The following is a 27698-nucleotide window of genomic DNA, read 5'->3' on the forward strand; positions in this document are numbered from 1 at the left end:
CTTTCTTTCTTTCTTTCTTTTAAATAAAAACATAAAACATCTGTGATATCAGTCACAATTACAGCACTTGAAGCAGGGACGTGTGTTCTCAATGAGTCTATAACATTCATTAGAAAGACAATATCAGCCACCAGAAGCAGGGATGTGATCAAATAAATATCAAATATCTAAATATCTAATAAAGCAACTTCACCCCAAACGGTCTGGGGCGCTCACAAGCAGCCAGAGTACACTTTAAAATAGGCTGCACTAGCCTTCCTGCTTTCGTGTATAGAGGAGCGGAGGGAATGCGCCTGATCCCATTGGTTCACCGATCTGTCCGTCAGCCCCCGCCCCGTCAACACAACATTACGAGCGACGCCCACTGCACTCTGGTTGGTTGGGGAAATGAAACACTTCCTATACCGGGTACACCGACATGCTGGTCCAGGCTTTTATTTTTTAGCAAAACTAAACAATAAAAGCCTGGAGGTCGAGGCTAACTTTAAAATGACCCCAGAACTTTTAAAGTGAAATACCCCCTTAAATCATCCTTGTTTATTACCTGAAGTGAGAGCCCGGTCATCAGCAAACTGATCTCCAGTCATCATGACCTCATCAGCTGGATCGACCAATCCTACGCCTCCACCCATCACGTCATCAGCAGGTACCACCCGGAAAGGACCCTGGGTAATGTAGTGAACTCCAGTCTCCATGGCCAGGGAGCGTCTGCGTCTGCGTGAGGGGTTGCTCATGCAGCCCTGAGCACATCTGGACACGGGGTTCCCCGTCTCACACAGGATGACTGAGCAGGTAATGTACACCTGTAGACATAACCCAAACATACATTATGAATTATGAATTAATAACAGTGGTGTAAAGTAACTAAGTACATTAACTCAAGTGCTGTACTTAAGTACAATTTTGAGGTACTTTTACTTTACTGGAGTATTTCCAATTGTCTATACTTTTACTTCTACTCCCCTACATCTCAGAGGCAATTATTTGAAAACTTTAGTTCCTAGTTACTTTGCAGATATAAATTATTGCATTATAAAACATCACTTTAGCCCTATTTTATACATACTGTAGGCTATTTTCAAACATTTTAGCACTTTTACTTTTGGTACTTTAAGTACATTTTGATACCAATACTTTTGTACTTTTACTCAAGCACATTTTTTATTCCGGACTTAGTCTAAAATATAGATAGAATAAATAGATGTGTTATGGTCATGATTCACCAGGATCCTGGATGGGTTGATTGTAGGCTTAAAATAATTGATTGATTTTTGGAAATCTCTATGGGAAAAATGCATGGACTATTTTTGAGTGGAACCAGAGAATGGCCGCCACTGCTATGCCCTATTAATAGAAGTGGTCTGCTATCGAAAAAATAACAGACATCAAGCATTCAATCAAACTGTGAAGTATGCATAAATAATAGTGTAATTGTCTCACCTCAGAATATTGAATGCCAAGGCCTGGACTAGTGAATTTGAAGGCCTGGACCTCAAAGTTGAATGACTTGAGATCAGATGAATTGCTTTTCAATGTCTCATCCCTCACACACCTTTGTATAAAAGATATACATTTTATTTCAACACATTAAACACAAGTTCATTGTATATAATATAAATAATCCTGGTTATTGTCTGAATATTTTTCACCACTTTGCTGAATACAAGTACAACAGAAACACCTAGGATTTTGTCTAATTCAAATAAATACATTAACTATATATTTTATATATAAGAATATAAACCGTACACCAGGTAACCCTTTAAGACCGGGAAAGCATCATTTCTGTCATTTTAAGATTTCTTTGGCTATTCAAAAATAGCAGATATACAAGCTATGAGCTTGAAAAATCGTGAAACTTTATGCAAATCTTGGAATTTTTATAATTTTAAGCAAACATGTGTAAAACATTTAGTTCCAGGGACCCCCAGAAGCAAAGATCTGAGTTACAAATGTCTGCTTAAAATATATATATAAATACATTTATTACACAAATTATCATGATTTTTCTAAAATAGCAGATCTACAAGCTCATAGCGCGGCACTCTGTCAAAGATTGTTAATATAGGAAGATACACATTCTCCATTGGAGCCACTAGAGGCGAAGTAGTACACAAATCCTACAAATGGTCTCCTAAGTAGGCGTGGTTTGCTTCTCCCCCGACCATCCCACCACCCTCCCCCTCCCCTCTCCCTGGCTGACAACGTCATATGGATGTGTATTTGTGTATTTTCTTCATTAAAGAAAATAAATGCTTTACATGTTTGAAAGTAAACTGTTATTGGAAAAAATGCTTTTAAGAAACCTATGAAATTCCCCCAACAAACACACACATATTATTCAGTCTTATTATGCTAGATGTGCTCCTGTTTCTGCTCAACATTGTAACAGGTCCTTTTATTTATAAGGTATATATTTTACCACTATAGACTATAATGTGTTTGGCATGAATGTTATGTTTAGCAAAATGTCATGATTCCCAAATCATACCTAAGACAGTTAATAATGGAAAATTATATTATTGAGCATTGGAACAAAAAATGTATTTAATTTTTGAAATGTCCATAATGATTTCATATAGAATCTCAGTTTATCAGTTTTTAGAACATCTTGGGGACAGAGTATAGAGTTAAAATCTAATATAATAATAAAATATAATATAAGGGACAGAGCCCTTGTGTCACAAAAAAAGCCATTTTAGTATGAAAATCGTGCATATTTTGTGTCTTGTGACGATCGGGTCCAATATTTAGTTCAGTGACCATGGAGCTAAAGAATGGTTCAGAAGCTGTGTTCACGTTCACTCTTCCATTGGAATCAATAGACTCCAACTTGCTTCCTGTCTCCTAAAAAGGTGTCCACCTACGTCACGCAGAAACAGGAAGTAAACCGGAGAATGCGACTCTTGCTATTTTCCTCTTGGACTCTGTGCCGCGTTATGAGCTTGTAGATCTGCTATTTTTGAATAGCCAAAGAAATCTTAAAATGACACAAATAATACTTTCCCGGTCTTGAAGGGTAAAACCCTATGTATACGTCTCTTCCTATAACTATGTCCCCTCCTCTTCTTTTTCCTCTACACCAATCTGTTCGCCAAACATAGCTGATCTACAAGCCCACAACGCAAGGTGATGCAGATCTGCTATTTTTTTTCCCGAATGTGTAGCATCTATGATTTTGAGTTAGACCACTGTGGGTCCAAATGGATCCTTACGTGTACACATGTGTGCAAATTGATCAACACAGTTGATTTTAAAGTGTATACTGGGGTCCCAGAGAGAAACAAAAAGAAAGAAATATATCAGACTGGGGGGTCCTTGAATCGAAAGGGTTCAAGGGATAGTTCACCCCCAAAATGTTTTTTTTTCCTGTCGATTAGTAAAAAAACGTATCCTTTTCAAGTCAGATCATACCCAATGTCTATGCTGGCAGGGTTTCTATGAGAGAACAGGAAGGGTTTTCTATAGATGGGTTTCCGCGCGACGTCATCACAGAGCAGAGTGCGCAATCTGCGCATGCGCGGGGGAGAACGAACCGGAAGTGCCATTCACTCTCTCGTTATTTTCGGGATTTAGATAGGCATAATGCTGCTATTATAGGCATAATAGGCATAATGCTGCTATTATATACAAACAGATCCAACTTTCGACAAATCATTTTTATTGAGTAAAGAAGATATTACAAACTGCATCATTTAATCTACTTTCATTAAACCTGGTGAAGACCATTTATTTTCTGAATGTACAATGCCAGAGCTGCTGCGGGTAATAGCGCCCTCTACAGGCTACTCCCGCCACTGCGCGCGCATCATCCTCTGATGTTTACAAACAGGAAACCCATCTATAGAGAGAACGGGAGAGGCTGGTGTCCAGTGCTGTCCAATGTAAAACTCGAGTCACTTCCTCACTTGCCTACGTAATGGAAATACGAGCCAAATAGGCCCCTGGCCAGACTGAGTAGCGAAAAAGTGAGAAAAAGACAAACGTAGCAATTCAGAATGGATTCCAGGCTAGGTTTCTTACCCATGGTCTATGAGAGAATAAGAGATGTCGGTCGTTGGGTTTTCTTCAGGAGTGGCTATGCAGGACTCAACGAACAAGGTGACGTCTGGCAGGTCAGACTGAGCCTGAATGCCCATGTAGATCTTTTCCATCAGCTTAACCTAAAAGCAACATTAGGACAGTTTGGCATTAGTTGAATTCCTTTTTTTATTCTTTATTTTGTTTAGACCTTTCTTTTTCAGTTAAGTTTTGATTAGTTTTTAAAGCACGTTTGCTAGTTTAGTTTTTTTTTAAATGTTTATTGTTATTGTTTTATTGTATTAGTTTTAGTGTTAGTTTTAGTTTGATATATGGGATAGTCAGGTGTGAGATACAAAAAAGATCAGGAAAATAGTGAAAATAGAAGATTGAATATTTCAATTTTTTTTTTACAACATGCAGGGCTTAAAACTGGCACAGCTAAAAAATACTGAGAGATAAGATTTCATACCCACTAGTCATACTAGTCATAATGTATGAAATATTAACAAAGACTAAAACAAGGAACAGTGTCTCTATGATGTTAGTTAGGGTTGTAAACACTAACTAACATACAAACAAATTCAGTTTCAATTAGTAAAGCCTGATTTTCATATTTAGTTAAGGATCATTTCACCCATTTTCAACCGTATCTTCATGTAATAATTGATATAATAAGATGCCACCCTGTATGCCCACTCACTGTGTCTATATAGTGGGCTGTGGACAGTTCAGAAACCTGACTACCAGTGACATCATCAGTAGGCAGGTTTGGCCATTTCAAACAAGATTTCAAACAAAAAATTTTTAAAGCAAGAACTTTGGCTTCTATTTCAGCATGCTAACTTTCCAGGAGAAATTCTGTAGATTAAATTCCCTTGGAAACTCCATCGATGATGTCACTGGTAGGCAGGTTTCTGAACTGTCTCACTGAGTGACTCACTGAGATGACAGAAATGGTTTTATAATGAACAAGATAAGGTTAAAACTGGGAAAGCATCAGTGTCATTTTATACTGTGATTATTCAAAAATAGCAGATATACAAGCTCATAGTGTGTCACTTCGTGCCGCACTATGAGCTTGTAGATTCTGAAAAATCTTGAAAAATCGCGATGTGTTGTGAACTTGTAGATCTGCTATTTTCAAACATTTAGTACTTTTACTTTTGATACTTTAAGTATATTTTGGTGCCAATACTTTTGTACTTTTACTCAAGTAACATTTTGAACACAATATCTGAGCACTTCTTCCACCACTGGTTCTAGGTAACTTTAATAACCCTGACCTGCACTGGGTAAGCGGACGGCTCCACTCTGGTGGAGTAGTTGGCATCGGTGAATATTTCAAACGTGTAGCCAAAGCTGCCGAAGGCGGACTCAGTGAACACGTAGTCGGTCTTGTGCAGCTGGTAGTGACTGGACAGGCTGATGGACTTGGGGAACTGGCAGAAGAATCCGATCTTCACCCTCCTTCGTCTGGTTATGATGGCGGTCGGCAGCTCATAGGAATCGATCTCGTTCTTGAAGACGAGGAAGTCCCCCGTATCCTATAAACACAGCGACAAGATTCAGTTAGACAAGTAATGATGATTGTGATAATAGTGAGTAATGTCTAATCTACAGTAGGGGTTCCCAAACATTTTAGTTTGAGACCCGGGACACAAACTTAAAGACAGGGTGCCGTGATTTTCAGTGATTTCCCCCCCCATGAACATAATCATCAGGTATTATGGTTATACTAGGAGGAAGATTCTTTTCAAAAAATTTTACAGAAATTGTTAAAATTATGTTTTTATGTGGACACGCCTCCAGTTCATTAAGTATACCTGGTTCTCACCTTAGCACCTCCTCCACTACCTTAGCACCACCCACCTGTCCTAGTCCCTCCTCCTCCTCCTCATGCCCACACCTGTTGTGTTATGATAATGAGGGGGAGGGTATGTTTTTACTATGTCACTAAAGCACTGTTTCTCTATTGGCACGTTTGACCCTCAAGGTTTCAGCCTCCAGGTAGAAACTCAAAATAGTCAGAGAAGACATAAAACACCATAAAAACACCACCAGGGGGCTTAATAAAGTTCTATCGACCTCATAGACACATGAAAAACAGAAAAAGTGCAAAACCATGGCACCACCTCCAAAGTAGGCTACTCACATGTTTTACTTAAGTAAAAGTATTGATTGATTGATGTACTTTATTTAGTAAGACATGAGAACATCAGTACATGGAAGTACAAATTCACAATACAAGGTCTACTAAACTGGAAGACTCATTAAGCACTGAGCTTGTTTAAGATGAGATCCCCATGCACACAAATCATGATGACATATCAGAGACAGACAGATATACACACTACTATACGGAATGTCATACAATCAGCTTACAGGTTACTGGTATGAAGAGTGAAAAATATGTACAAGAGAAGAAAAAGAAAAAGGGGGGGGGGGGTAGGGGGGTAGGTTAGGACTTGGGGTAAGAAAAAGAAAAAGGGGGGGGTACTACAATGTAGAAGTACTCTGTTACAAGTAAAAGTACGGAATTCAAAATGTACTTGAGTAAAAGTATAGAAGTGTTGGTATCAAAATGTACTTAAAGTACCAAAAGTAGAATCTACAAGCTAACAATGCGTCACATTGTAATGTATGTTTTGTAAGAATAATCAAAATCTACAAAGTAACTGGTAACTAAAGTTTAAAAAAATTGTAGTGGAGTAAAAGTAAAAGTATTGAAAATTGGAAATGATCCAGTAAAGTAAAATACCTCAAAATTGTACTTAAGTACAGTATTTGAGTAAATGTACTTAGTTAGTTTACACCACTGGTGATAATAGTGAGTAATGTCTAATCTACTGTAGGGGGTTCCCAAACTTTTTAGTCTGAGACCCGAAAGAGACATTTATTTGGTGTCTTCCCGGGACACAAAGTTAACACAAATACACCATGAATTAATCACGTAAGCTTATATTAATAAATTATTCAAATTTGTCCAAAATAGAGATGCCAGTATAGTGGTTAACCTATATTTATAGTTAAGTACTTACATTGTGATGTTATGATATCAAACATATTAATGTCAAACATATCAGACAGTAAACATTTCCCAAAAGGATATGTGTCAAACATATCAGACAGTCTACATTTCCCAAGATATGCATGCATATGTGTGTGACCAGAAACAGGGATAAAACATATTCCCACTAGACATAAACAAATTATGACCAGAGGGGGGGTATCAAAAGCAGCAGTGGTGGAAAAAGTAGATATGTTACTTAAGTAAAAGTATCAATACTGCAATATAGAAATACTCTGTTAGGGTGCGGTCCCACCGCACTTTTATTTTACCTCTGGGGGGAATCTGCCAATGCAATCAACGCATTTGCATTGACAAACATTGGCAGATTGCGCCCCAGAGGTAAAATAAAAGTGCGGTGGGACCTTGCCCTTACAAGTAAAAGTCCAGAATTCAAAATTTACTTGAGTAAAAGTACAAAAGTATTGGTATCAAAATGTACTTAAAGTATCAAAAGTAAAAGTATTACATGTTTGAAAATAGCAGATCTACAAGCTAATGTATGTTTTATAATATAATAATTGATAATTGTGCAAAGGAACTAGTAACTAAGGTTTTCAAATAGTTGTAATGGTGTAAAAATACAATATTTGCCTCTGAGAAGAGGAGTAGAAGTAAAAGTACTGAAAATTAGAAATACTCCAGTAAAGTAAAAAAATACCTCAACATTGTACTTAAGTACAGTACTTGAGTATACTTTACACCAGTGAAAAAAAGAGGCATGGATTTTCCCCTCAGTACAATATGTCACCACTTCATAGTGTCCTGCAGTACCTCTAGTTCAGTGACACAGGTGGTGAGAGACCACTTAAAAACCACTCAAGCCTGATTTTAAAAACAGCAAAAAAAATCTAATCTACAAGCTCACAACGCATTGCGACAGAAAAATACCTTTTTCCCCCTATAATGACTTGCCCCAAATACTGCAGTGAGGCCAGTTTGAAAGTAATGAATGAATGTTGCATGCAGATAGAAAACAAGTGTCTACAGGTGTTGATCTAAAATCGCATCATTCTGCAAAAATAAAACTTTCAAAGGTGGAGGAAATATGCATAAGATAACTGGATTTGAAGTTAAACGTGAACACTATGGGGTGGCAATTGCCATTCCCTGGGACCCCAGGAAACAACGCGATGCGGAACGCATTTGTATCATTTTTTGATTTATTTGGCTATTAAAAAATAGCAGATAATATACAAGCTCATAGCGCGGCACTCGGTGCCGCGCTATGAGCTTGTATATAATCTGCTAGCTTGTACAGTATATTATCTTGTAGCTTGTATATTATCTGCGAGCTTGTCGATTTTTTTGAAAGATTGTGAAAATGTGTGCAAATCTTTGAATATATATATATATTTTAAAGCGACCGTTCTTAACTAACATTTTTGATTCTGGGGGGTCCTTGGAACAAAATATTTTTAGTAGAAAATACATATAATTTTGGGGGTCCTTGACATGAAAAAGTTTGAGAACCACTGATATTATAGCAACATACGTTTTTTTCAAAAAAACTGAATACAAGGGAAAAGAAGTCCCCAGGACTTGTGTTATCCTTTTAGCACAAAAAGACACACAGAGGCAGCTCATTTTAAAGAGAAATACCTGTGTGTATATAAAATAACTCTTATCACAACCTTTGACTTGGTATCTCACATACCGTTTGGTTTGACCTAGTTTCATATTGATGTACATTCAACTTAGCATTACTCCTATGGTAGCCAGGGGCATTACCATAAATAAAATGGTAATGCCCTTGTACATGGTAATGCCCTTGATGTACATATGCAGTAACTAAGTATATGTATTCAAGTACTGTACTTAAGTAAAATGTTGAGGTATTTTGTTACTGTACTGGAGCATATCCAATTTTCTATACTTTTACTTCTACTTCACTACATCTCAGAGGAAAATATTGTAGTTTTACTCCACTACAAATATCAAAAAACTTAAGTTACTAGTTTAATTATTATTACAAAACATATATTAACCACTTCAGCCCTATTTAAACCATGGCTATTTGAAAATAGCAGATCTACAAGCGTTGTGAGCTTGTAGATATGCTATTTTCAAAAGATTTTGTAAACATGTATTGTAGATAACTTGTGAAATGGGACATTCTGCATAATGAGTACTTTTGGTACACCGTACTTTCACTTGTAACAGAGTGTGCTACATTGCAGCATTGATACTTTTACTTCAGTAAAAAATGTGAGTACCTTTTCCACCACTGTGCATGTGACTGGGTTGTCCTACCTCTAGTATAGTGCCACAGGTGGTGAGTGACATGCTGCCCATGATGTGAGTGCTATTGGAGGTCAGAGAACAGGATGGATCTAGCAGCTTCAGCCAGTTCCTGTCGATGCCTGGCATGGAGGCCTTGTCCAGCACCACACTCATCATGTTGGCTTCGCACGACACATGGGCTATGCCTGAACACACGCACACACACACACACACGCGCGCACGCACACACACACACACACACACACACACACACACACACACACACACACACACACACACACACACACACACACACACACACACACACACACACACACACACACACACACACAGCAACATCAGAAACCTTTAACACTGGGTAACACTGCTGTAGTGCCTATGCGTGCATTTTATGGCTTTTTGGTGCGACTATTCTTGTGCCAGACCCCAAAACAGTGGTTGTGCCAAGTTTGGTGCGGATCGGAGCAACGGTGCGCCTCCTCGCAGGTCCGGATGTTAAACGTTTGTGTCCGCCTACCATCGGTCCGCCCACCCACCCTCTGGACAATGGTAACCCATTAAGACGGTAAAACTTTGTTGTTCCAGAGACCCCCGAGAAGCAAAGATTTGAGTTACACATGTTCGCTTAAAAAATATATATTCAAAGATTTGCACCCATTTTCACGATTTTATCCAAAAAAAGCAGATCTACAAGCTCATAGCGCGGCACTCGGTGCCGCGCTATGAGCTTGTATATCTGCTATTTTTTAATACCCAAAGAAATCTTAAAATGGCACACAGATGTGTTCCCGGTCTTAATAGGTTAATATAGCGTTACAAAAATGATACAAAAGTGAAAATAGGGAGGCCATGAAGGGTTAATCTGACCTTTTTCAGCAGCTGCTCTGGTCACCATCACAATGACACACCTCATCTCTGATTGGCTGAAAGACAACGACACAGGAAGAGGATCAGTCTGATGTTACTGAACATTAAGTGTAGATATACAGTAGTGCTACATTACCCCCATGTGCAGAATACAGTTCATTCATATGTATATTTAACAACACTGACCATGTACAGGGAAAAAAGAGCAGACCAAGTACAGAGCCAAAGGTCAAGTTTACAAAGTATTGAGGGTTTAAATGGTTAAACATTGTTAACATGGATCCTATATGTAGTACGGGTCCCTACTTCATGTCTCTCTCAGCTAAGGGTCCTTACCCTGAAAAACGCTGAAGACCCCTCTTTTAGGACATATTGAAAATAGCTGAAAATAGCAGATACAAGCTCACAAGCTGTGAGTTTATAGATCAGCATTTTATTCCCCAGTCATTGCATGACTCTGCAAATGAGTTACATAGAATGTATAGATAGACAGTGGTGGAAAGTAACTAAGTACATTTACTTAAGTACTGTTCCTAAGGTCAAGTTTGAGGTACTTTTACTTTACTGGAGTATTTCCAATTTGTTGTTCTTTTACTTTACTCCACTACATTTCAGAGCCAAATATTATACTTTATTTATTTATTTTAAACATTTGAAGACTGAAATGGACATTCTGCACAATGAGTACTTTCTACTTTTGGTACTTTAAGTACATTTTGATACCAATACTTTAGTAATTTTACTTAAGTACATTTTTAATACTTTTACTTGTAACTGAGTATTTCTATATTGCAGTATTGATACTTTTACTTAAGTAAAACATTTGAGTACTTTTTCCACCACTGTAAATAGATAATACAAAGCACCTTTCATTCGTCTCGGCAGTGAAGCAGAGCGGCACAAAGCGGAACAGGTCACTGAGTTGAGGAGTCCAGCTGATGCTGACCGATACCTTCCCCAGCCTCTCATCCTGCAGCTGTTTGCTCATGTTGGCCGGACCGCTCAGCTGGAAGTCTGAGATACTGGAAACAAAACAACACAACAACACAACAAGGACAAGAGAGGAACAGAGTAAGTGAGTGGAATTCACATGATTTGGAAGGGGTCATGCCCATGTTCCCTCAGCCCTATGTTCCCTCAGTTTAGGATTAGGCCTGGGGTCAGGGTTAGGGTTTTGGAATGTGAAATAATGTAAATACTAAATTGTTGTATTCCAGCTGGTCCCCCCTTTTTACATCTGAGACAAGCAACCAGAAATGGTGTCATCTTGAAGATTGGTTGAAGTGTTCCTTTAAACCTAATAATAATCCCTAGAAAATATCAGATCTACACGATCACAACACGTCAAGATGTAAATATTGACTATTTTTGAAATTACAATGACACAAAAAAACTAGTTATGATGTTGGACTACCCCCAAACAGACAAGCACCTTGGGAACCACTGTTCTATGTCATAAAAATGTAATAAAAAGCATGTTATAAAAATTATTTACAGTGAAGTTAGTACTTGCAACATTATGGACGGAACTGAGGTAAGTGGTATGTTTAAGCTTTTATTTCACATTTACATGTCGATTTAAGCTCTGACATTTATGTCAGACGTACTCTAATATGTCTGGAACATGTTATGAACATAATTGGTTTGAAGTTTAAGTACTTAGCATGTTGAGCCACAGCTTGGAGACGCAGTTGGAATGCGTCTCCCACTGAGGCGTGAAGAACACTCCCTTGTGAGGGTGACGGGGACACGAACCGAGGCACGACGTGACCCGAGAAGCAGCTTGGCAGAGGAGGAAGAACTGTAAGACACACACACACACACACACACACACACACACACACACACACACACACACACACACACACACACACACACACACACTCCAGTGGTGGAAAAAGGGTTTTGTTTTTTTTACTTAAGTAAAAATATCAATACTGCAATATAGAAATACTGTTACAAGTAAACGCCCGGAATTCAAAATTGACTTGAGTAAAAGTACAAAAGTATTTGCATCAAAATGTAGTTATTATAAAAGTACTCATTGTGCAGAATGTCCCATTTCAAGTTTTCAAATGAATAAAATCTTTTGAAAATAGCAGATCTACAAGCTCACAATGAGTCGCATTGCGACGCATTGTGAGCTTGTAGATCGGCTATTTTCAAATGGCCGAAATGTATATAGGGCTGAAGTGGGTAATGTATGTTTTGTAATAATAATCAAAATCTACAAAGTTATATCTGAAAAGTAACTAGTAACTGAAGTTGTAAATAATTGTAGTGGAGTAAGTAAGTACAATATTTGCCTCTGAGATGTAGTGGAAGTAAAATTACCAAAAATTGGAAATACTCCAGTAAAGTAAAAGTACCTCAAAATTGTATTTAAGTACAGTACTTGAGTAAATGTACTTAGTTACTTTACACCACTGCCCCTGTGTTAGGCTATGTGACAATAAAGTTGACTCCAGTCTCTCACCCTCCAGTGTGAAGAGCAGAGTGACAGTGCTGAGAGGAGGGGACAACATGGTGACATTGAAGGCTCTCCTGACGGCTGTGCTACCGTTGGCGTACGACAGGTTGACGTCTCGGACCGGGTGGTCCTCCAGGACCACTTCCAACACGTGCAGGCCCAGAGCCAGAGGAGCCTGGCTGCTCATCTCACACTTCAACTGGAGGGAAAAACCACAGTTATAAATCTAACTCATTTCAATCCGGAGACGCATCTGTGTCATTTTAAGATTTCTATGGCTATTCAAAAATAGCAGATATACAAGCTCATAGTGCGGCACAGGGTACCGCGCTATGAGCTTGTAGATCTGCTATTTTTTTTTAAATCGTGAACATTTTTGTGCAAATATTTGAATATATATTTTTCACTCAAATCTTTGCTTCTGGGGGTCCCTATAACAAAATATTTTGACATGGGAGTCCGCGACCAAATACATATCATTTTGAGAGTCCTTGACATGAAAAACTCTGAAAACGACATTTAAAAAAAAAAAAATAGGATTTAGGGCGCGCTCCCACCAAGAGTTGGCTGGCCGCTGTTTGCAGAATCTGCCAATGCATTGTCAATGCAAATGCGTTGATTCACGCAAGAGCAGATTTTTCCGCTTGTCGCGCAGACCTTGCGTTTATCTGCTCTCCGCGACTAAGCATAAAACTGCTGGAGGCAGGAGCCGATTTTCTCCCTCTGTCCAATCGGGTGAGTGGAAGGCGGACTGTCTCAAGACTCAGGAAGCAACATGGTGCTCAAGGCAGCAGGCAGTGCGGGCTACGGGGAGGGTCCTGAAAGTGAGTGACAGGCGCGACACTCCCGTTTTTTAGAATCCGCTGGCTGCAAAAAACTGTGGCCGCGCACAACCTGCGTTTAACAGCGGCCAGCCAACTCTTGGTGGGAGCGCGCCCTTAGAAGACATTTGAAGAATTCCCAGAAACCAAGATTTGAGTTAAAACTGTTCACTTTAAAAAATATATACATTCAAAGATTTGCTAAATTAAATAGCAGATCTACAAGAACTCTGTGCCACGCTATGAGCTTGTATATCTGCTATTTTTGAATAGCCCAAAGAAATGACACAGATTCTTTCCCGGTCTAAATGGGTTAAAACCTCTGTGTCATTTTAGATTTTAGCTATTCAAAAATAGCTAAAATGTCATCTTTTGAACTTGTGCAAATCTTTGAATATGTATATTTTAAAGCGCACATGTTTATCTCAAAAACTGATAGGGGTCCGCGGCCAAATACATATAATTGTGGGGGTCCTTGACATGAAAAGGTTTGAGCACCACTGATATAGAAACCTATGTTTTTCAGAAAACTGTTAGGATTTAGAAGAGGCCTCAGGTCTTAATAGGTTAATAACAGTATACATTTGTTACAGTCATGTTTGATCATATTGTCACTTTGGTATGATTAGAACACTGGTGGCCACAAGTTGTGGCCCAGGGAGCACTATGAGTTCAAATGTCCAGGGTCCTTTTGGTTCCATTTGTACACTCTCAGAGTTACATTAACTCTTAGTATTTTATAGTGTAGACTGGGTTCACATAGATGAAAAATAATAATACAGGAAGATTGGTCACCTCTGTTTTTTTCACAAAATGTAAAAGAAAATAATTTGGTAAATGTAAAGTACAGTATACAGTAAGTATACGATTGACAAAGTATGACACATATTAAGCCTTAATTGTTGAATGTTCAAGCAATATAATATATATGTTTAAGAAAGAATTGCCAATTTAAATTCAGGTGCCCACTCTTTCTGTTACCATATCAAACTTGGAGTCTTTGAAAATAAAGATGAGAATCACTGTATTACTGTACTAAATAAACTATACTCCAACCCCAATCTACAATGCAAGTGAGCATTGTCTTTTAACTTTTTCTTATAATTTGTTCAATTATTATCAATATTTGGAAACCGTTGTGATGTGTGACTAGCAAATGTAGCCTACTTTCAATGGTGAATTTTCCATAATTTTTTATTGGAAGCATGAATGCTAGGAAGTAGCAGTGGTGTAAAGTAACTAAGTACATTTACAATTTTGAGGTACTTTTACTTTACTGAGTATTTCCAATTGTCTATACTTTTACTTCTACTCCACTAATCTCAGAGGCAAATATTGTACTTTGAACTTGAACGTAAATGTACTTAGTTACTTTCCACCACTGCCCAATGGCATTTCAGTGAATCTCCTGCCAGTGATGAGACGCTACTAAAAGCAGAGGGAATTGAACACGTCAAACTGACCACAAGAGGGCGGTATCGCCTAATGAAACTCCTCCAGAGAGACACTTATTGGACATGATGCCATGGCGTTTCCAGACTTGAATGAAGAAATCGATTACAGACCATTTCTATAAACGTTGTTTCACCGCTATTTCTTTTCTCCTAGTTACATACATTTATATGTTTTATTTTATTACCATAAGGAAATGCTTTTCTTTCTTTTTTCCCAGCTGGAATCACCTACCACTACAAGTTAGTTGACTGCACACCTGTGAGACAGATTCATCTAAAAAATGTTCACAAGGCTATTATTAGGCTTCCGTTCCATTACCATTGCAGAGACACACATGCAGCATGGAGTAGAGCATAATGTTACGTGATCCAGCCTGGCCCAAATTAACGTGTCAGACCGGGCCTGGTCAGGACCCTTCAGGGCTTGTAGACCTCTAACGTCCATACATGGGCATAAAAGGGACAGACAGACAGACAGACAGACACAAAGAGAGTTCTGCAGTTGTAGAGAGATACATAGAAATGCATTACCTCATCCATGGTGACATTAGAGTCTACAGTGTTATTGGCAGCAAAGCGACATCTCACAATGTCTCCGTCTGGGTCGTAGGCCAAGAGAGGAAGCTTTGAAAAACAGTTCTGAGGAACCCTGTAAACAATGAACCACACAATACAGCATGCTTAATGATAGATATAAATAATGAACCACACAATACAACATGCTTAATGATAGATGTAAACAATGAACCACACATTACAACATGCTTAATGATAGATGTAAACAATGAACCACACAATACAACATGCTTAATGATAGATGTAAACAATGAACCACACAATACAACATGCTTAATGATAGATTAATCATTAACTATTTAAAACCCACCGTGGCCTTGTGGTTAGAGTGTTCGAGATGTTTGATGAGACAAATGTGAGAAGTTTGAACCCTAAAAGTGATATTATCATTGTTGTCCAATGTCTCTCCCTCATCTCATGTATTTATCTCAAAATGTCCTAAATACATTGTTAATGTCTAACAGCATTAAGGACAGATAAAGGCGAACTTTGTTTTGGATGTTTGAATGTCACATGACATGTTAAAGGGATATTTCACTTTAAAAAAGAATGTGGGTCATTTTATCGCTTACTCGGGCTTTTGGGAGCACCCCAGACAGTTTTTAAGTTGCTTGATTCAGTATTTAGATATTTGATATTAATTTTATCAGACATACCCCCTTCCTATACAAACCCATTGTAACTTCAAACTCCATTTTAACCATGTTAGATTAACCCGTCCTTGGTTCTGGTGACTGATATTGTCCTTCTAATACATGAGGAGACTGTGTTTTTTCAATTACTTTTTTCATTTTAATATTTCTTTTGGAAATCCTCACGTATTAGGAGGGCAGGATGAGTCACCAGAACGAAGGACGGGTGTTTTTCGATGAATCTAACAAAAACACACTCACAAAAACCTGAGTAGACGATAAAATGACCCAAAAATATTTTTTAAAGTGAAATATCCCTTTAAGTTGGCTGTTCAATAAGGACTTTTTTGTTATAGGAAAATGCATAGTGAAGGCATCCAGTTGCGTTGGAGGACGATGTATCCATAACCCACAGCCTGGACAATCAATATTATGTATTCTGTTTGTGATGTATCTTGGTGTATGTACGTTTTGTGAGTGTGTTATAAGCCTGTGCGGGTTGGGCATCATGTAGTGCAGGACATTATAATAAAAAGCTATCTATCTATCATATATTATTCTATTTCTATATATAGTAAAACGTTTGTACCTTAAAGCTGCTACGGTTGCCGTGACAGGAGCCTTGTTGAGGGTGTGTGTGTCGGAGCGTGTTCCCAGGTCCAGCTGTGTGTCAAACGTTGACGTCTGCTTACTGTGGACGTTAGAGGACCAGCAGCACAGCGACTCCCTGAAATACATACATTATACATTCATTATTATACATACACACACCCATAGGACATTTTAGCCTCTGTCAGGAGGGTGGGGGGCAATAGTTATTTTTTTTGGGGGGGGGGGCACCTCTGTGTTAAATTGGCATTTTTCCCCCTATGTTTTTAAGTAAAGTAAAGTGTACATGATTAGAACATGTCGCACTCCCTCATGGAGCTACTTGCGGATTATACTAGGGTCAGTCCACTCTAGGTGGACACGCACTGACCTTTTGCACCTTAATCCCTTGTATAACGCACTGACTTTTTTTTTGTCTTTTTTTTTATTGTGCTCCTTTTCCTCTAAGCACCTTAACGTCCATTGTCTATCATGCACAGTATAAGTATAACATGCACAGTATACAATACATTGCTGCTATGCTCAGGCACCTTAGTTTAGTTTTTTTTTAGTTTTTTATTATCTCAGGTAATTTGTAATATGTAGATAACTTGTCTGGCCTTCTGTTGCTCTCTTGTTTTGATCTCCTTCCCACTTGCCCCCCACCCTCTTCTTCTCCCCCCCCCTCTTCTTTCTATGGAAACTAACGTTGCGATGGGAACGATGTACAAAAAAGAATTTCACCCACTTTTTTACCTTGTAAACCTGTGATGTGACAATAAAACTGATTCTGATTCTGATTCTGAACATGTGACTAATATTCTAAAAGTCTAATATTTCTACAATTGCTACAAATTGCTACAAAACCTGTATATCCTGTAATTTTTGGATATAAACAAGAAGTCTGATAATGATGTACCATGCATGTTCACATCATGTAAACTATAGCAGATCTAAAATAGCAGATCTACAAGCTCACAACACGTCACGATGCGACGTGGTGTGAGCTTGAACACAGGCCTTTTACCTTTAACAGAGTATTTCTACATTGCAGTATTACTTTTACTTAAGTAGAAAATATGATTACTTTTTCCACCACTGCCCACACCTCATTCCAGATAAAGTATATCATCTCCAGTGTATTAATAGTCACACCTGTTCTCAGATGATGATTATTCCTATTTGCCTCACTCCTTTCCCATCAGCAAATGAGAACCAGTCAGTCCACATTTCTCTCACCCGTCCCAAATTAGCTCGCATTGCAGTCAGCTGTGGTGGAAGAAGTACTATTTACTGAAGTAAAAGTATCAATATCACAATATAAAACTATGTTCCAAGTAAAAGGTTTGTATTCAAAGTATTCAAAAGTATTGGCAACAATACAGAACCAAATTAAAAAGTACTCACATTTTCCAAAATGTGAGTTTAAAAAAAAAATCTGATCTACAACCTCACAACACATCACAACAATAAAATGTGTTGTGAGCTTGTTTGTAGATGTTATTTTAGAATAGCCAAAGTATAACATAGGACTTAAAGTGATTTATGTATGTTTTGTAATAATCTAAATTATGCAAAGTAACTAGTAACTAAAGCTGCCAAATAATTGTAGTCGAGTAAAAAGTACAACAGTTGCCTCTGAGATGTATGAAGTATCGAAACTGACATTGCATTGTCCTTCTGTATAGCTTGCACATACAAAACAAATAAGCACCTGTAAACCTGTGATGTGACAAGAGTTGACTGATTCTTGTGTCACCAACACCCACCCAGGGACCAAGACATGAAAATGTTATTGTAGTGCAATGGTGCGCTATAATAACTATGTGCATTGTCCCTGTCGAATAGACAAGACAATAACAATAAAACATTTAGTTAACCACTTAAACCCTTTATACTTAATTGGCTGGGGTCCTCCAGGTATCAATAGTATTTCCCTCCACCTAATCGGCTATTTTCTGCTAATGTTTGCCCCAGAATAAGAATCTGCCCTGGGGTTCATGTCGTTCAACAGGCCGATGGAGAAATACAAGGTATGTAGCCATTGTGCCGCATATTTGCTTTGTTTTCTTAACATCAGTCAGAGTTCTGTCTTCTAAAGGCAATGGAATGTCAAAACCAAAATACCTAATGTGTAATTCCAAAGGGCGGTAACATGCTTAGGGCAAGACTAGGGGCAACAATTTGGGGAAAGCTAGCATGAAGAGAAGTCAACAATATGGTGGGTGGAGCAATGAAGCTATAACTGTTGGTATTTATTAACTGTTGGTATGTATTAACTGTTGGTATTATCCAGACGTGAGCGTGGAGTGGCTGTGGTGAACCGGTATGTTGTTTGTGTCGGTGTGACTATGACTATGTCAATATTATGACATAATGATAGCAATTATTTGAGATTATTGCAACATATTCAAAATGTGCATCTCTGTTACAGTATCATAGAAAATAAATAGGTCATAGGGATGCAGAATATTGAAATGTAGGGGGGGGGGGGGGGGTCCCCAGCTAAAGTAGTTAATGTAGCATCACAATCATTTTAACCACTTTATCCATTTAAAAAATAGCAGATCTACAATCTGGAAAATTAGAATCATTTTAATTTGTTTCTTCTTCTTTTTTTCACATAAATCTGCACAAAATATTTTCAGATGGGGCAACCACTGAATTACATGGTCAAAGAGACTGATACTGATTTGACAATACAAGTAGTCTTACACCTGTTATACAGTACTGTGATTCTAATAAACAGTCCATTCCTATTACCTGATTTATTAGGCCTACCATGCACATATTATCTTCAAACAACTTCATTTGTAAGGGCACAGCCCCACCACACTTTTATTTTACCTCTGGGGCAGAATCTGCCAATGCTTTGTCAATGCAAATGCGTGGATTCTTGGAAAAAATCCGCAAGACCAGGAATCCACGCATTTGCATTAACAAAGCATTGACCCCAGAGGTAAAATAAAAGTGCGGTGGGGCCGTGCCCAAATTTCATTTTTCTTTCCAACTTGCTGACCATTTTGAAAGCTTCCCCAGAAAACAGTGTATTAGAAGGACACTGAATCTGTGTAACTAAAGTTTTCAAATAATTGTAGTGGAGTAAAAGTGCAATATTTGCTATTGAGATGTAGTGGAGTAGAAGTAAAAGTATAGACAATTGGAAAAGTACAGAAAAGTTAAAGTACAGTACAGTACTTGAGTAAATGTAGTTACTTTACACCACTGCTAGGTTATGCTAGCCTGGTAAACCCTCCCTCCGGAAATCTAATTTCTATTTGATTCCTGGAGTGAGTCTGGCATGAACCGCCTCTCTGCAATATTGGCTGTGTATGCCAAACGGACGCGCCTATCAGCGTCGTCGCTCATTGTTCTGTGATTGACAGCTTACGTTGGCCAATCAGGTGGCGAGTTCGAGTGAGCCCAAAACACGAACGGCAGCCATCTTTTTCATGTGCGGCCAATTCTCCGCTATTTTTTTACTTCAAAAAGCTCTCTAACTTCTATTTTGAGGCACGGAATTTACTTATAAGATATCGTTTGGATAGAATTTAGTTGTTTAACTTCATATATGTGGTCAATTAATCATGACAAAGCCTATTTAAAAAATAATAATTAGAGAACCGGTAGGGGCGGGCAGTGACACCATTGTACCCGAAAAAGGCAACCCATTTTGGGTATGGCTGTCTCAAAAGTCCCGTCGCGTCACATTAAGACTGGTGAACTGCTGATTGGCTGAAGGGGAAAAATTATCATTGGCTGAAGGGGTTGTCAGTCAACGGTATTACTCCCGCCCAACTCCAGCACAGCCAATATTGCAGACAGGCGGATCAGGCCAGACTCACTCCTGAAATGAAATGGAATTGAGATTTCCGGAGGGAGGGTTTACCAGGCTAAGGTTATGCATGTTACCTAAAGAGCTTAGAAAGAGAGTGCAGCATATAATTGTCCGGCCCTAAAGGTGGAGTGTTAATTTAGGTGAACTCTCAGCAATGCAGAGCTACCAGCTTAGTTAGTCTTTAAGTAGGGCTTCTGAATACTGAGTTATTATGCTATTATGTGTAATTATCTCATTATTGACAAAAGACTGTCCTACACTCAAACATGCATGGATTGTGGATTATGTGCACTGTAAAATATTTTAGTAATTAATAATAATAATTAAAGGCAGGGCAATAGATCATCAAATGCTGGATATATTCAAATAATGTGGAATAAATAACAGTACTTTACTTATGTCATAATTTGGCTTTTTCATAAATAATGCATAATTATGTTTTATAAATGTTGGAAACAATTTGTTTGAACAATGAAATCACTCCTTATTTGAAAAAAATACATTGAAAGTTAAAATATGAGAGGTTTCTGTCCGACAGTGATAATAGTTTAGTTTGGATTCCATTCATTCATTCAATTGTCGTCCACAGTAAGCATGTCATTCAAATTATTTACACTTGTTGCGTGCCAGAGTCATGCACCTAAAAATGTTGTGCATGCGTGCGTGAAATACGGAGAGAGTAGGGGAGTAACATACAGTAAATGAGAGTAGGGGAGTGACATACAGTAAATGAGAGTAGGGGAGTGACATACAGTAAATGACCCGCCCGGCCTGACAAGTGAACCAGGGACTTTCCTCAGGCATTGTTTGGTATGTGCCCTAACCAGTAGTGCCAGTGGTGGGCAAGTTTATGTTTGATAATATCTTTATTTAAAGGTAGGGAGGGTAAGTGATATTGTTTTGGTTGAAACAAATGTATTTTTGTTCAAAGATTAAAGCACTATATTCGGATAATCATTTGCTATAGAGTGTTTGTTCAGTAACAGGGGTCTCCCTGTCTCTCCAGCTCTTTAATAATAAGAAAATACATTTTCAGGTGGGTGGCCACATTTCAGCAAATCAGGAGGAAGTACACATGTATCAGCTTAACTTTTATAGTTTATAGTTACAGTTCCAATTTTGTCATTTTATTTATTTGTGTCATCACTCCCAATTTCACATTTCTGTTTAAAGGGCTGGAGAGACTCCTGTTACTGAACAAACACTCAATGATTGCTATCAGGATATAGAGCTATTTAACACTTATTTTAAAAGGAAAATCACTTACCATTTTTAACTATTTAATAAAAAATGCATGTTGACCACAAAAACCCTAGTGCTTATTTTGGGCGCATTTCAAAAATGTTTAAAAATGAAAAAGAAAAAAAAAACAGCCAACCGACAAGCTTTTAGATCAGCTATTTCCACAACTGTACAACTAAGTATAGAGGGCTATTTATGTATTTATTTACTTATGTTGATCTAAAGCGCCCTTGGGTCTCTTGAATGGCACTATATAAATTCAAGTTATTATTTTTTTAATTTCCATTTTAAGGGGTTAAGATTATGTCCCCTACCGCTGTGTTTTAGTTTGAACAAATTCAACCCTGTGTAGACTATAATGCATCATGACATTCTGTTGGCCATAAGAAGCACTGCGACACCTAACTTTGCAAAGGTTTTTGCATTGAAGTTTAAATTCAAGTCAGAGATCTAACCATTGACTTTGCGTACAAATTAATATAAAGAAAAACACCAGACAGCCGGCAGGCCATTCACCAAGACACTTCATGTTTTTTTAAACATATAGTAACCTGCCTGTTCCTCCATTACAATCTTCAGTCAGCCAGTGGCATCCGGAAATGATGCAGAAATCAATACGCAGCCGTGGTGGAAAGTAACTAAGTGCATGTACTCAAGTATACTGTAGGCCTACTTAAGTACAAAGTACTTGAGGTATTTTTTACTTTACTGGAATATTTCCAATTTTCAATACTTTTACATCTACTCCACTACATCTCAGAGGCAAATATTGTACTTTTTACTCCACTACAATTATTTGAAAACTTTAGTTACTAGTTACTTTGTAGATTTCAATTGTTATAAAAAAAACATTTCAGTAGAAACATTTTTCTACATTGCAATATTCATACGTTTACTTAAGCAACAAATGTGAGTACTTCTTCCACCACCGATACGCAGGTTGTGAAATGATTAAACATTCTACTTCCCTGTTGGCTGAACCCAGGTGAGGCCTGTGCTGATGCTGGCAGGCTTTCATTTGTAAAAACTAAACAGCGGGAGGGACATTTTCCTCACCACTAAAGCCCCTATATACTTCATCACATCAAATAGCAACACTAGCCAATATAAAAGCTCACAAAGCGCTGCAAATGTTACTCAAATGTTTTACTTCAGTAAAAGTATCAATACTGCAATGTAGAAACACTCTGTTACAAGTAAATGTTTTTGAGTAAAAGTACAAAAGTATTGGTATCAAAATGTACTTAAAATACCAAAAGTAAAAGTACTAACATTTTTGAAAATAGCAGATCTACAAGCTCACAATGTTTTATAATGTAATAATGTATATCTGCAAAGTAACTAGTAACTAAAGTTTTCAAATAATAACTAGTAACTAAAGTAGAGTAAAAGTACAATATTTGCCTCTGAGATGTAGTGGAGTAGAAGTAAAAGTATAGACAATTGGAAATACTCCAGTAAAGTCAAAGTACCTCAAAACTTTACATACTGTAAGTACTTGAGCAAATGGACTCAATTACTTTACACCACTGGTTATATATCAAAAGGACATTCCGGCTGGCCAGAAGCAGGGATAAAACAGGGGGGGGAGGGATGGACTTTACCCCCATGCCCCCCCAGCAAATCCAACCTTGTCTATCATGTTTTCAGACATGGAGGGACAGGTTTGTGAATGGGTCATAGAGTAGAAATAATGGGCCATAAATGAGTAGTAGCTACAGACTTGACAGCAATACTGATGCAATAGTCTAAGAAAGCAGCTGAAAGAAAAAATATTCCTACAGTAGCATCCAGGTCCATCATTATTGATATTTCACTTGAATGAATGCATTTGCCATCTGAATAAGGACACACCACTTGTAGAACAATGCCTTACACACCCGATAATAAATCACATAATGTGTGTGTGTGTGTGTGTGTGTGTGTGTGTGTGTGTGTGTGTGTGTGCGTGTGCGTGTGCGTGTGCGCGCGCGCGTGTGTGTGTGTGTGTGTGTGTGTGTGTGTGTGTGTGTGTGTGTGTGTGTGTGTGCATGCCACCCTTTACAGCAATTTCTACTATGCTGCATGACCCCATCACGACTCGGTCACGACCCTGTCATGACCCTGTCACAACCCTGTCATGACCATAGCGACAACCCCGCCACTGGACAAAATTGACATATTTTCTGAATTTTTTTGGCCCGCATCATTTCTGTCAATAACACTCAAGATGCATCCATTCAATCTAGACAAAACAAATGAACAGAAAGGTGAATGTGGTACCTGACAGTGAAGGATGTGTTGCTTTGGATGGTGACTGAAGCACTGCCTTCTGACTGGCACCACCTGTGGAGAACAGAACCGCAAGGTTATTATTACAGCTGTTCCGATACCGATACCAGCATCGGAAAATATGCCGATACTGCCTAAAATCAGTGGTGTAAAGTAACTAAGTACTTTTTTTTATTTACTCAAGTAAATTTTTTAGGTATTTGTACTTTACTTGAGTATTTCCACGCAAGTTGTGGGCATTGGAATCGATATCGGGAAGGAACAAAAACTTTAACTAAAAGCACAGAGAATATGTCTGTGGTTTTAGTCTTTGTCAAAAAGATCGTCAAAGACAGCAAAAATAGCAGATCTGCAAGCTCACAACGTTTTGCGAGAACTTGCGATGCAATGTGAGCTTGTAGATCTGCTATTTCTGTAACTTTTCTGACCTTGTTGAATCTGGATCATGACTAATCCACATTACATTACAATAAAATAATAAAAATAAATAAAACCAAAACAAACCAACTAAAACTAAGCTTTTTTCACACACACACACACACACACACACACACACACACACACACACACACACACACACACACACACACACACACACACACACACACACACACACACATATAAATAAACCAAACTAGCAAACCCACTTCAAAAACAAATCAAAACCAAACTGAAATTGAAAAGTAACGGGAAATTAAAAGGCAATTAAAATAAAAACGTAAGAAATTGCAATAACCTGTTTGCAGCAGAGCTGTCCTGGTCTGTTTGTACGGCTGCAGGGTTGCTATGGTTACTGCAGCTTCCTCTGCCATTCTGCCTCTGATGCGACACCACCTGACACGTGCATGGAAAGAAACCTCTTATCTCCATATTAAACTTACATTTTTAGATTTCTTTGGCTATTCAAAAATAGCAGATATACAAGCTCATAGCGTGGCACCGAGTGCCGCGCTATGAGCTTGTATATCTGCTTTTTTTTATTTTGAATTGATTTGTGCAAATCTTTGAATATATATTTGTAACTAAAAATGTTGCTTCTGGGGGGTCCCTGGAAGAGAATATTTTGAGATGGGGGTCCCAAACAGTATGTTGCTGTATCATTGGTGCTCCAAATTTTCCATGTCAAGGACGGGGATCTTCCAGGGACCCCCAGAAGCACAGATCGGAGTTAAAAATGTTCACTTAAACATATATATATATATATATATATATATATATATATATATATATATATATATATATATATATATATATATATATATATATATATATATTTAAAGATTTGCACAAATTTTCCATGATTTTTCAAAAATAAATTGCAGATCTATACACGCTCATAGCACGGCACTCAGTGTTTTTTTGCAGTGTGGCTTTGGAATAATCATGTACGTCAACCATGTTGGCTAATTGTCATTAGTAATCATGTAGCGTAGTACGCATATGCGGTATGCATAAGGCCTTTGGGCTTCTTGCCTCTTTCTTTAAAAGAAACTATGTTGTACTATTTAAAACATGTTGCTAAATAAATCAAATCAAATTAAATTGCTTTACAGCAGGGACCCCTTAGCTGAGAGAGAGATGAAGCAGGGACCCCCACTACATATTGTATAAGATTATGTTGCAGAACTTTTTCATAGATTTCACAGAGCTTCATAGACTTGTTTGACAGCACTGTCATCAGTGTTAGATTCATGTTAATATGCATTTTCAGACTTTTATCCACTTAGTCCTCAATACAGACTTGATATTTGGTTCTGTAGCCTACTTTGTTCACGCTTGTTTCCCCCTCTACACCAAACCTCTTCGCAGAAAATAGCAGATCTACAAGCATGTGGCTTGTAGATCTGCAAACAAAAAGTTGGCTGCCCCCCTGTAGTAACTCTGAGGACACCCCTAGGGGCCTCGGATCTCATGTTGAAGACCCATGCTTTACAGTAACCTTATACTGCTAAGTATATAAGTAATACTGTTTACAGTAGCCAATATATATATATATATATATATATATATATATATATATATATATATATATATATATATATATATATTTTTTTTTTTAAATAGCCTAATAACAGCCAAAGCAGATATGAATCATAACATACCCACAAGCATGGTGGCAAGGAAGAGTATCTGTGTACCATAAGCCCTTTGGTTTAAATTCACGTCCCAAGTGATTCAATTTACTCCCCCCCCCCCCTTTTTTTTTTGTATTTCTAGATTTTGGTATTGCTACTTTTACTCAGTGGTGTATAGTAAAAAAGCAAGTATTTCCAATTTTCAATACACCTCAGAGGTAAATATTGTACTTTTACTCCACTACAATTATTTAAAAACTTTAGTTACTAGTTACTTTGCTGATATAAATTATTATATTATAAAACATACATTAACCACTTCAGCCCTATTTTATAAATAGGCTATGAAAATAGCCGATCTACAAGCTTGTGAGCTTGTAGATCTGCTATTTTCAAACATTTTAGTACTTTTGCGTTACTTCTTCCACCACTGCCTTTGCTTAAGTTAAAAAGAAAACACATCCGAGTACTTCAGAGTGTACATTCACACCGTCACAGTGATTTGTCATTTTGTGTCTGAATGTAAAAACCTACCTCAAACGTTTCCTGCTTTGCCAGGACCATGTAAGTGGCGCTTTGACCGTAAAACGCATCCTGGCTCAACGTGCTACCCAGCAGGGCAGAGAAGATGCAGAGAACGGCTCTTGCTTCCATGGTGGACTGGTGAGTGTGTGAGTCTTCCTGGTTTGCGTGTGTGTGTGTATGTGTCTTTGTTTGTGTCTTGCTTAACCTGTTAACAGCTCTGTGGTTTAAGGGTTAAGTAGCAAGCCTCAGTCTGACTTCACTGAACAGGAAGAACCAGATCGCTACAACCATAAAGAATTGGGTAGTTAGTCCGCATAATTAGTGGCCAAGCGTGACACTGAATAGTTCTTAGCGTGAACAGGTGGATTAACACACAACATATTAACCCATTAAGACCTGAGGCCGATTCTTTAATGCCTTTTAAATCAGTAGTTCTCAAACCTTTTTGTGCCAAGGACCCCCAAATTGATATGTATTTGGCCGCAGAACCCCATCTGAAAATGTTTTGTGCCAGGGACTCCCAGAAGAGAAGATTTGTGTTAAAAAGAAATATATATTTTTAAGTCAAACACTTCCAAGATTTTTCAATAATATATTTAAAAAATTGCAGATGTGCTGTGAGCTTGTAGATCTGCTATTTTTGAGAACCACTCCCTAGTCAAAAAATCCTATAGGACTTTCAAAATTTCCAATAGGATCCTATAGGATTTCGAAAATCCTATAATAAGAATCCTATAGGATTTTCCAAAGTTCCAATAGAATTCCATAGGTTTCAATTAAATTAAATTCAATCTTTATTTCAGACCCAGGGAGATCCATATCACAATTATACAATACAACAAAATAGAACCCTTCACCCTTCCCTTGGTAATACTTCATTGGCATGAAAATGGGGGTCCTTGACATGAAAATATGGTATGGTAAGCTTTAGAAACAGCGACTTTACAGAAAAAGAAGCCCATATAGTCGCTTATAATATAAGTGGATATGTTAGCACTGCTTAAA

General features: G+C 37.9%; 1 protein-coding gene across 1 annotated transcript in view; it reads right to left on the reverse strand.

Annotated features, from left to right (window-relative positions):
• LOC308083344 (uncharacterized protein) overlaps window positions 1–26876 on the reverse strand; it is a 29223-nt gene extending 2347 nt beyond the window's left edge. The window contains exons 1-14 of the mRNA XM_080425638.1: window positions 26703–26876; window positions 24830–24927; window positions 24085–24147; window positions 16744–16881; window positions 15478–15595; window positions 12678–12870; window positions 11861–12002; window positions 11068–11223; window positions 10202–10257; window positions 9344–9519; window positions 5307–5567; window positions 4024–4163; window positions 1441–1552; window positions 545–803 (exon numbers count right to left, since the gene is read on the reverse strand). Of these exons, the coding sequence (XP_080281764.1) occupies window positions 545–803; window positions 1441–1552; window positions 4024–4163; window positions 5307–5567; window positions 9344–9519; window positions 10202–10257; window positions 11068–11223; window positions 11861–12002; window positions 12678–12870; window positions 15478–15595; window positions 16744–16881; window positions 24085–24147; window positions 24830–24927; window positions 26703–26822 (2032 nt within the window). The 5' untranslated portion in view covers window positions 26823–26876. The remainder of the gene's footprint in view (window positions 1–544; window positions 804–1440; window positions 1553–4023; window positions 4164–5306; window positions 5568–9343; window positions 9520–10201; window positions 10258–11067; window positions 11224–11860; window positions 12003–12677; window positions 12871–15477; window positions 15596–16743; window positions 16882–24084; window positions 24148–24829; window positions 24928–26702) is intronic.
• Between the last annotated feature and the right edge of the window lie 822 nt (window positions 26877–27698).

This window comes from Gymnoscopelus braueri (assembly GCF_963280865.1).
Source record: "Gymnoscopelus braueri genome assembly, chromosome: 1".
Taxonomy (NCBI): domain Eukaryota; kingdom Metazoa; phylum Chordata; class Actinopteri; order Myctophiformes; family Myctophidae; genus Gymnoscopelus; species Gymnoscopelus braueri.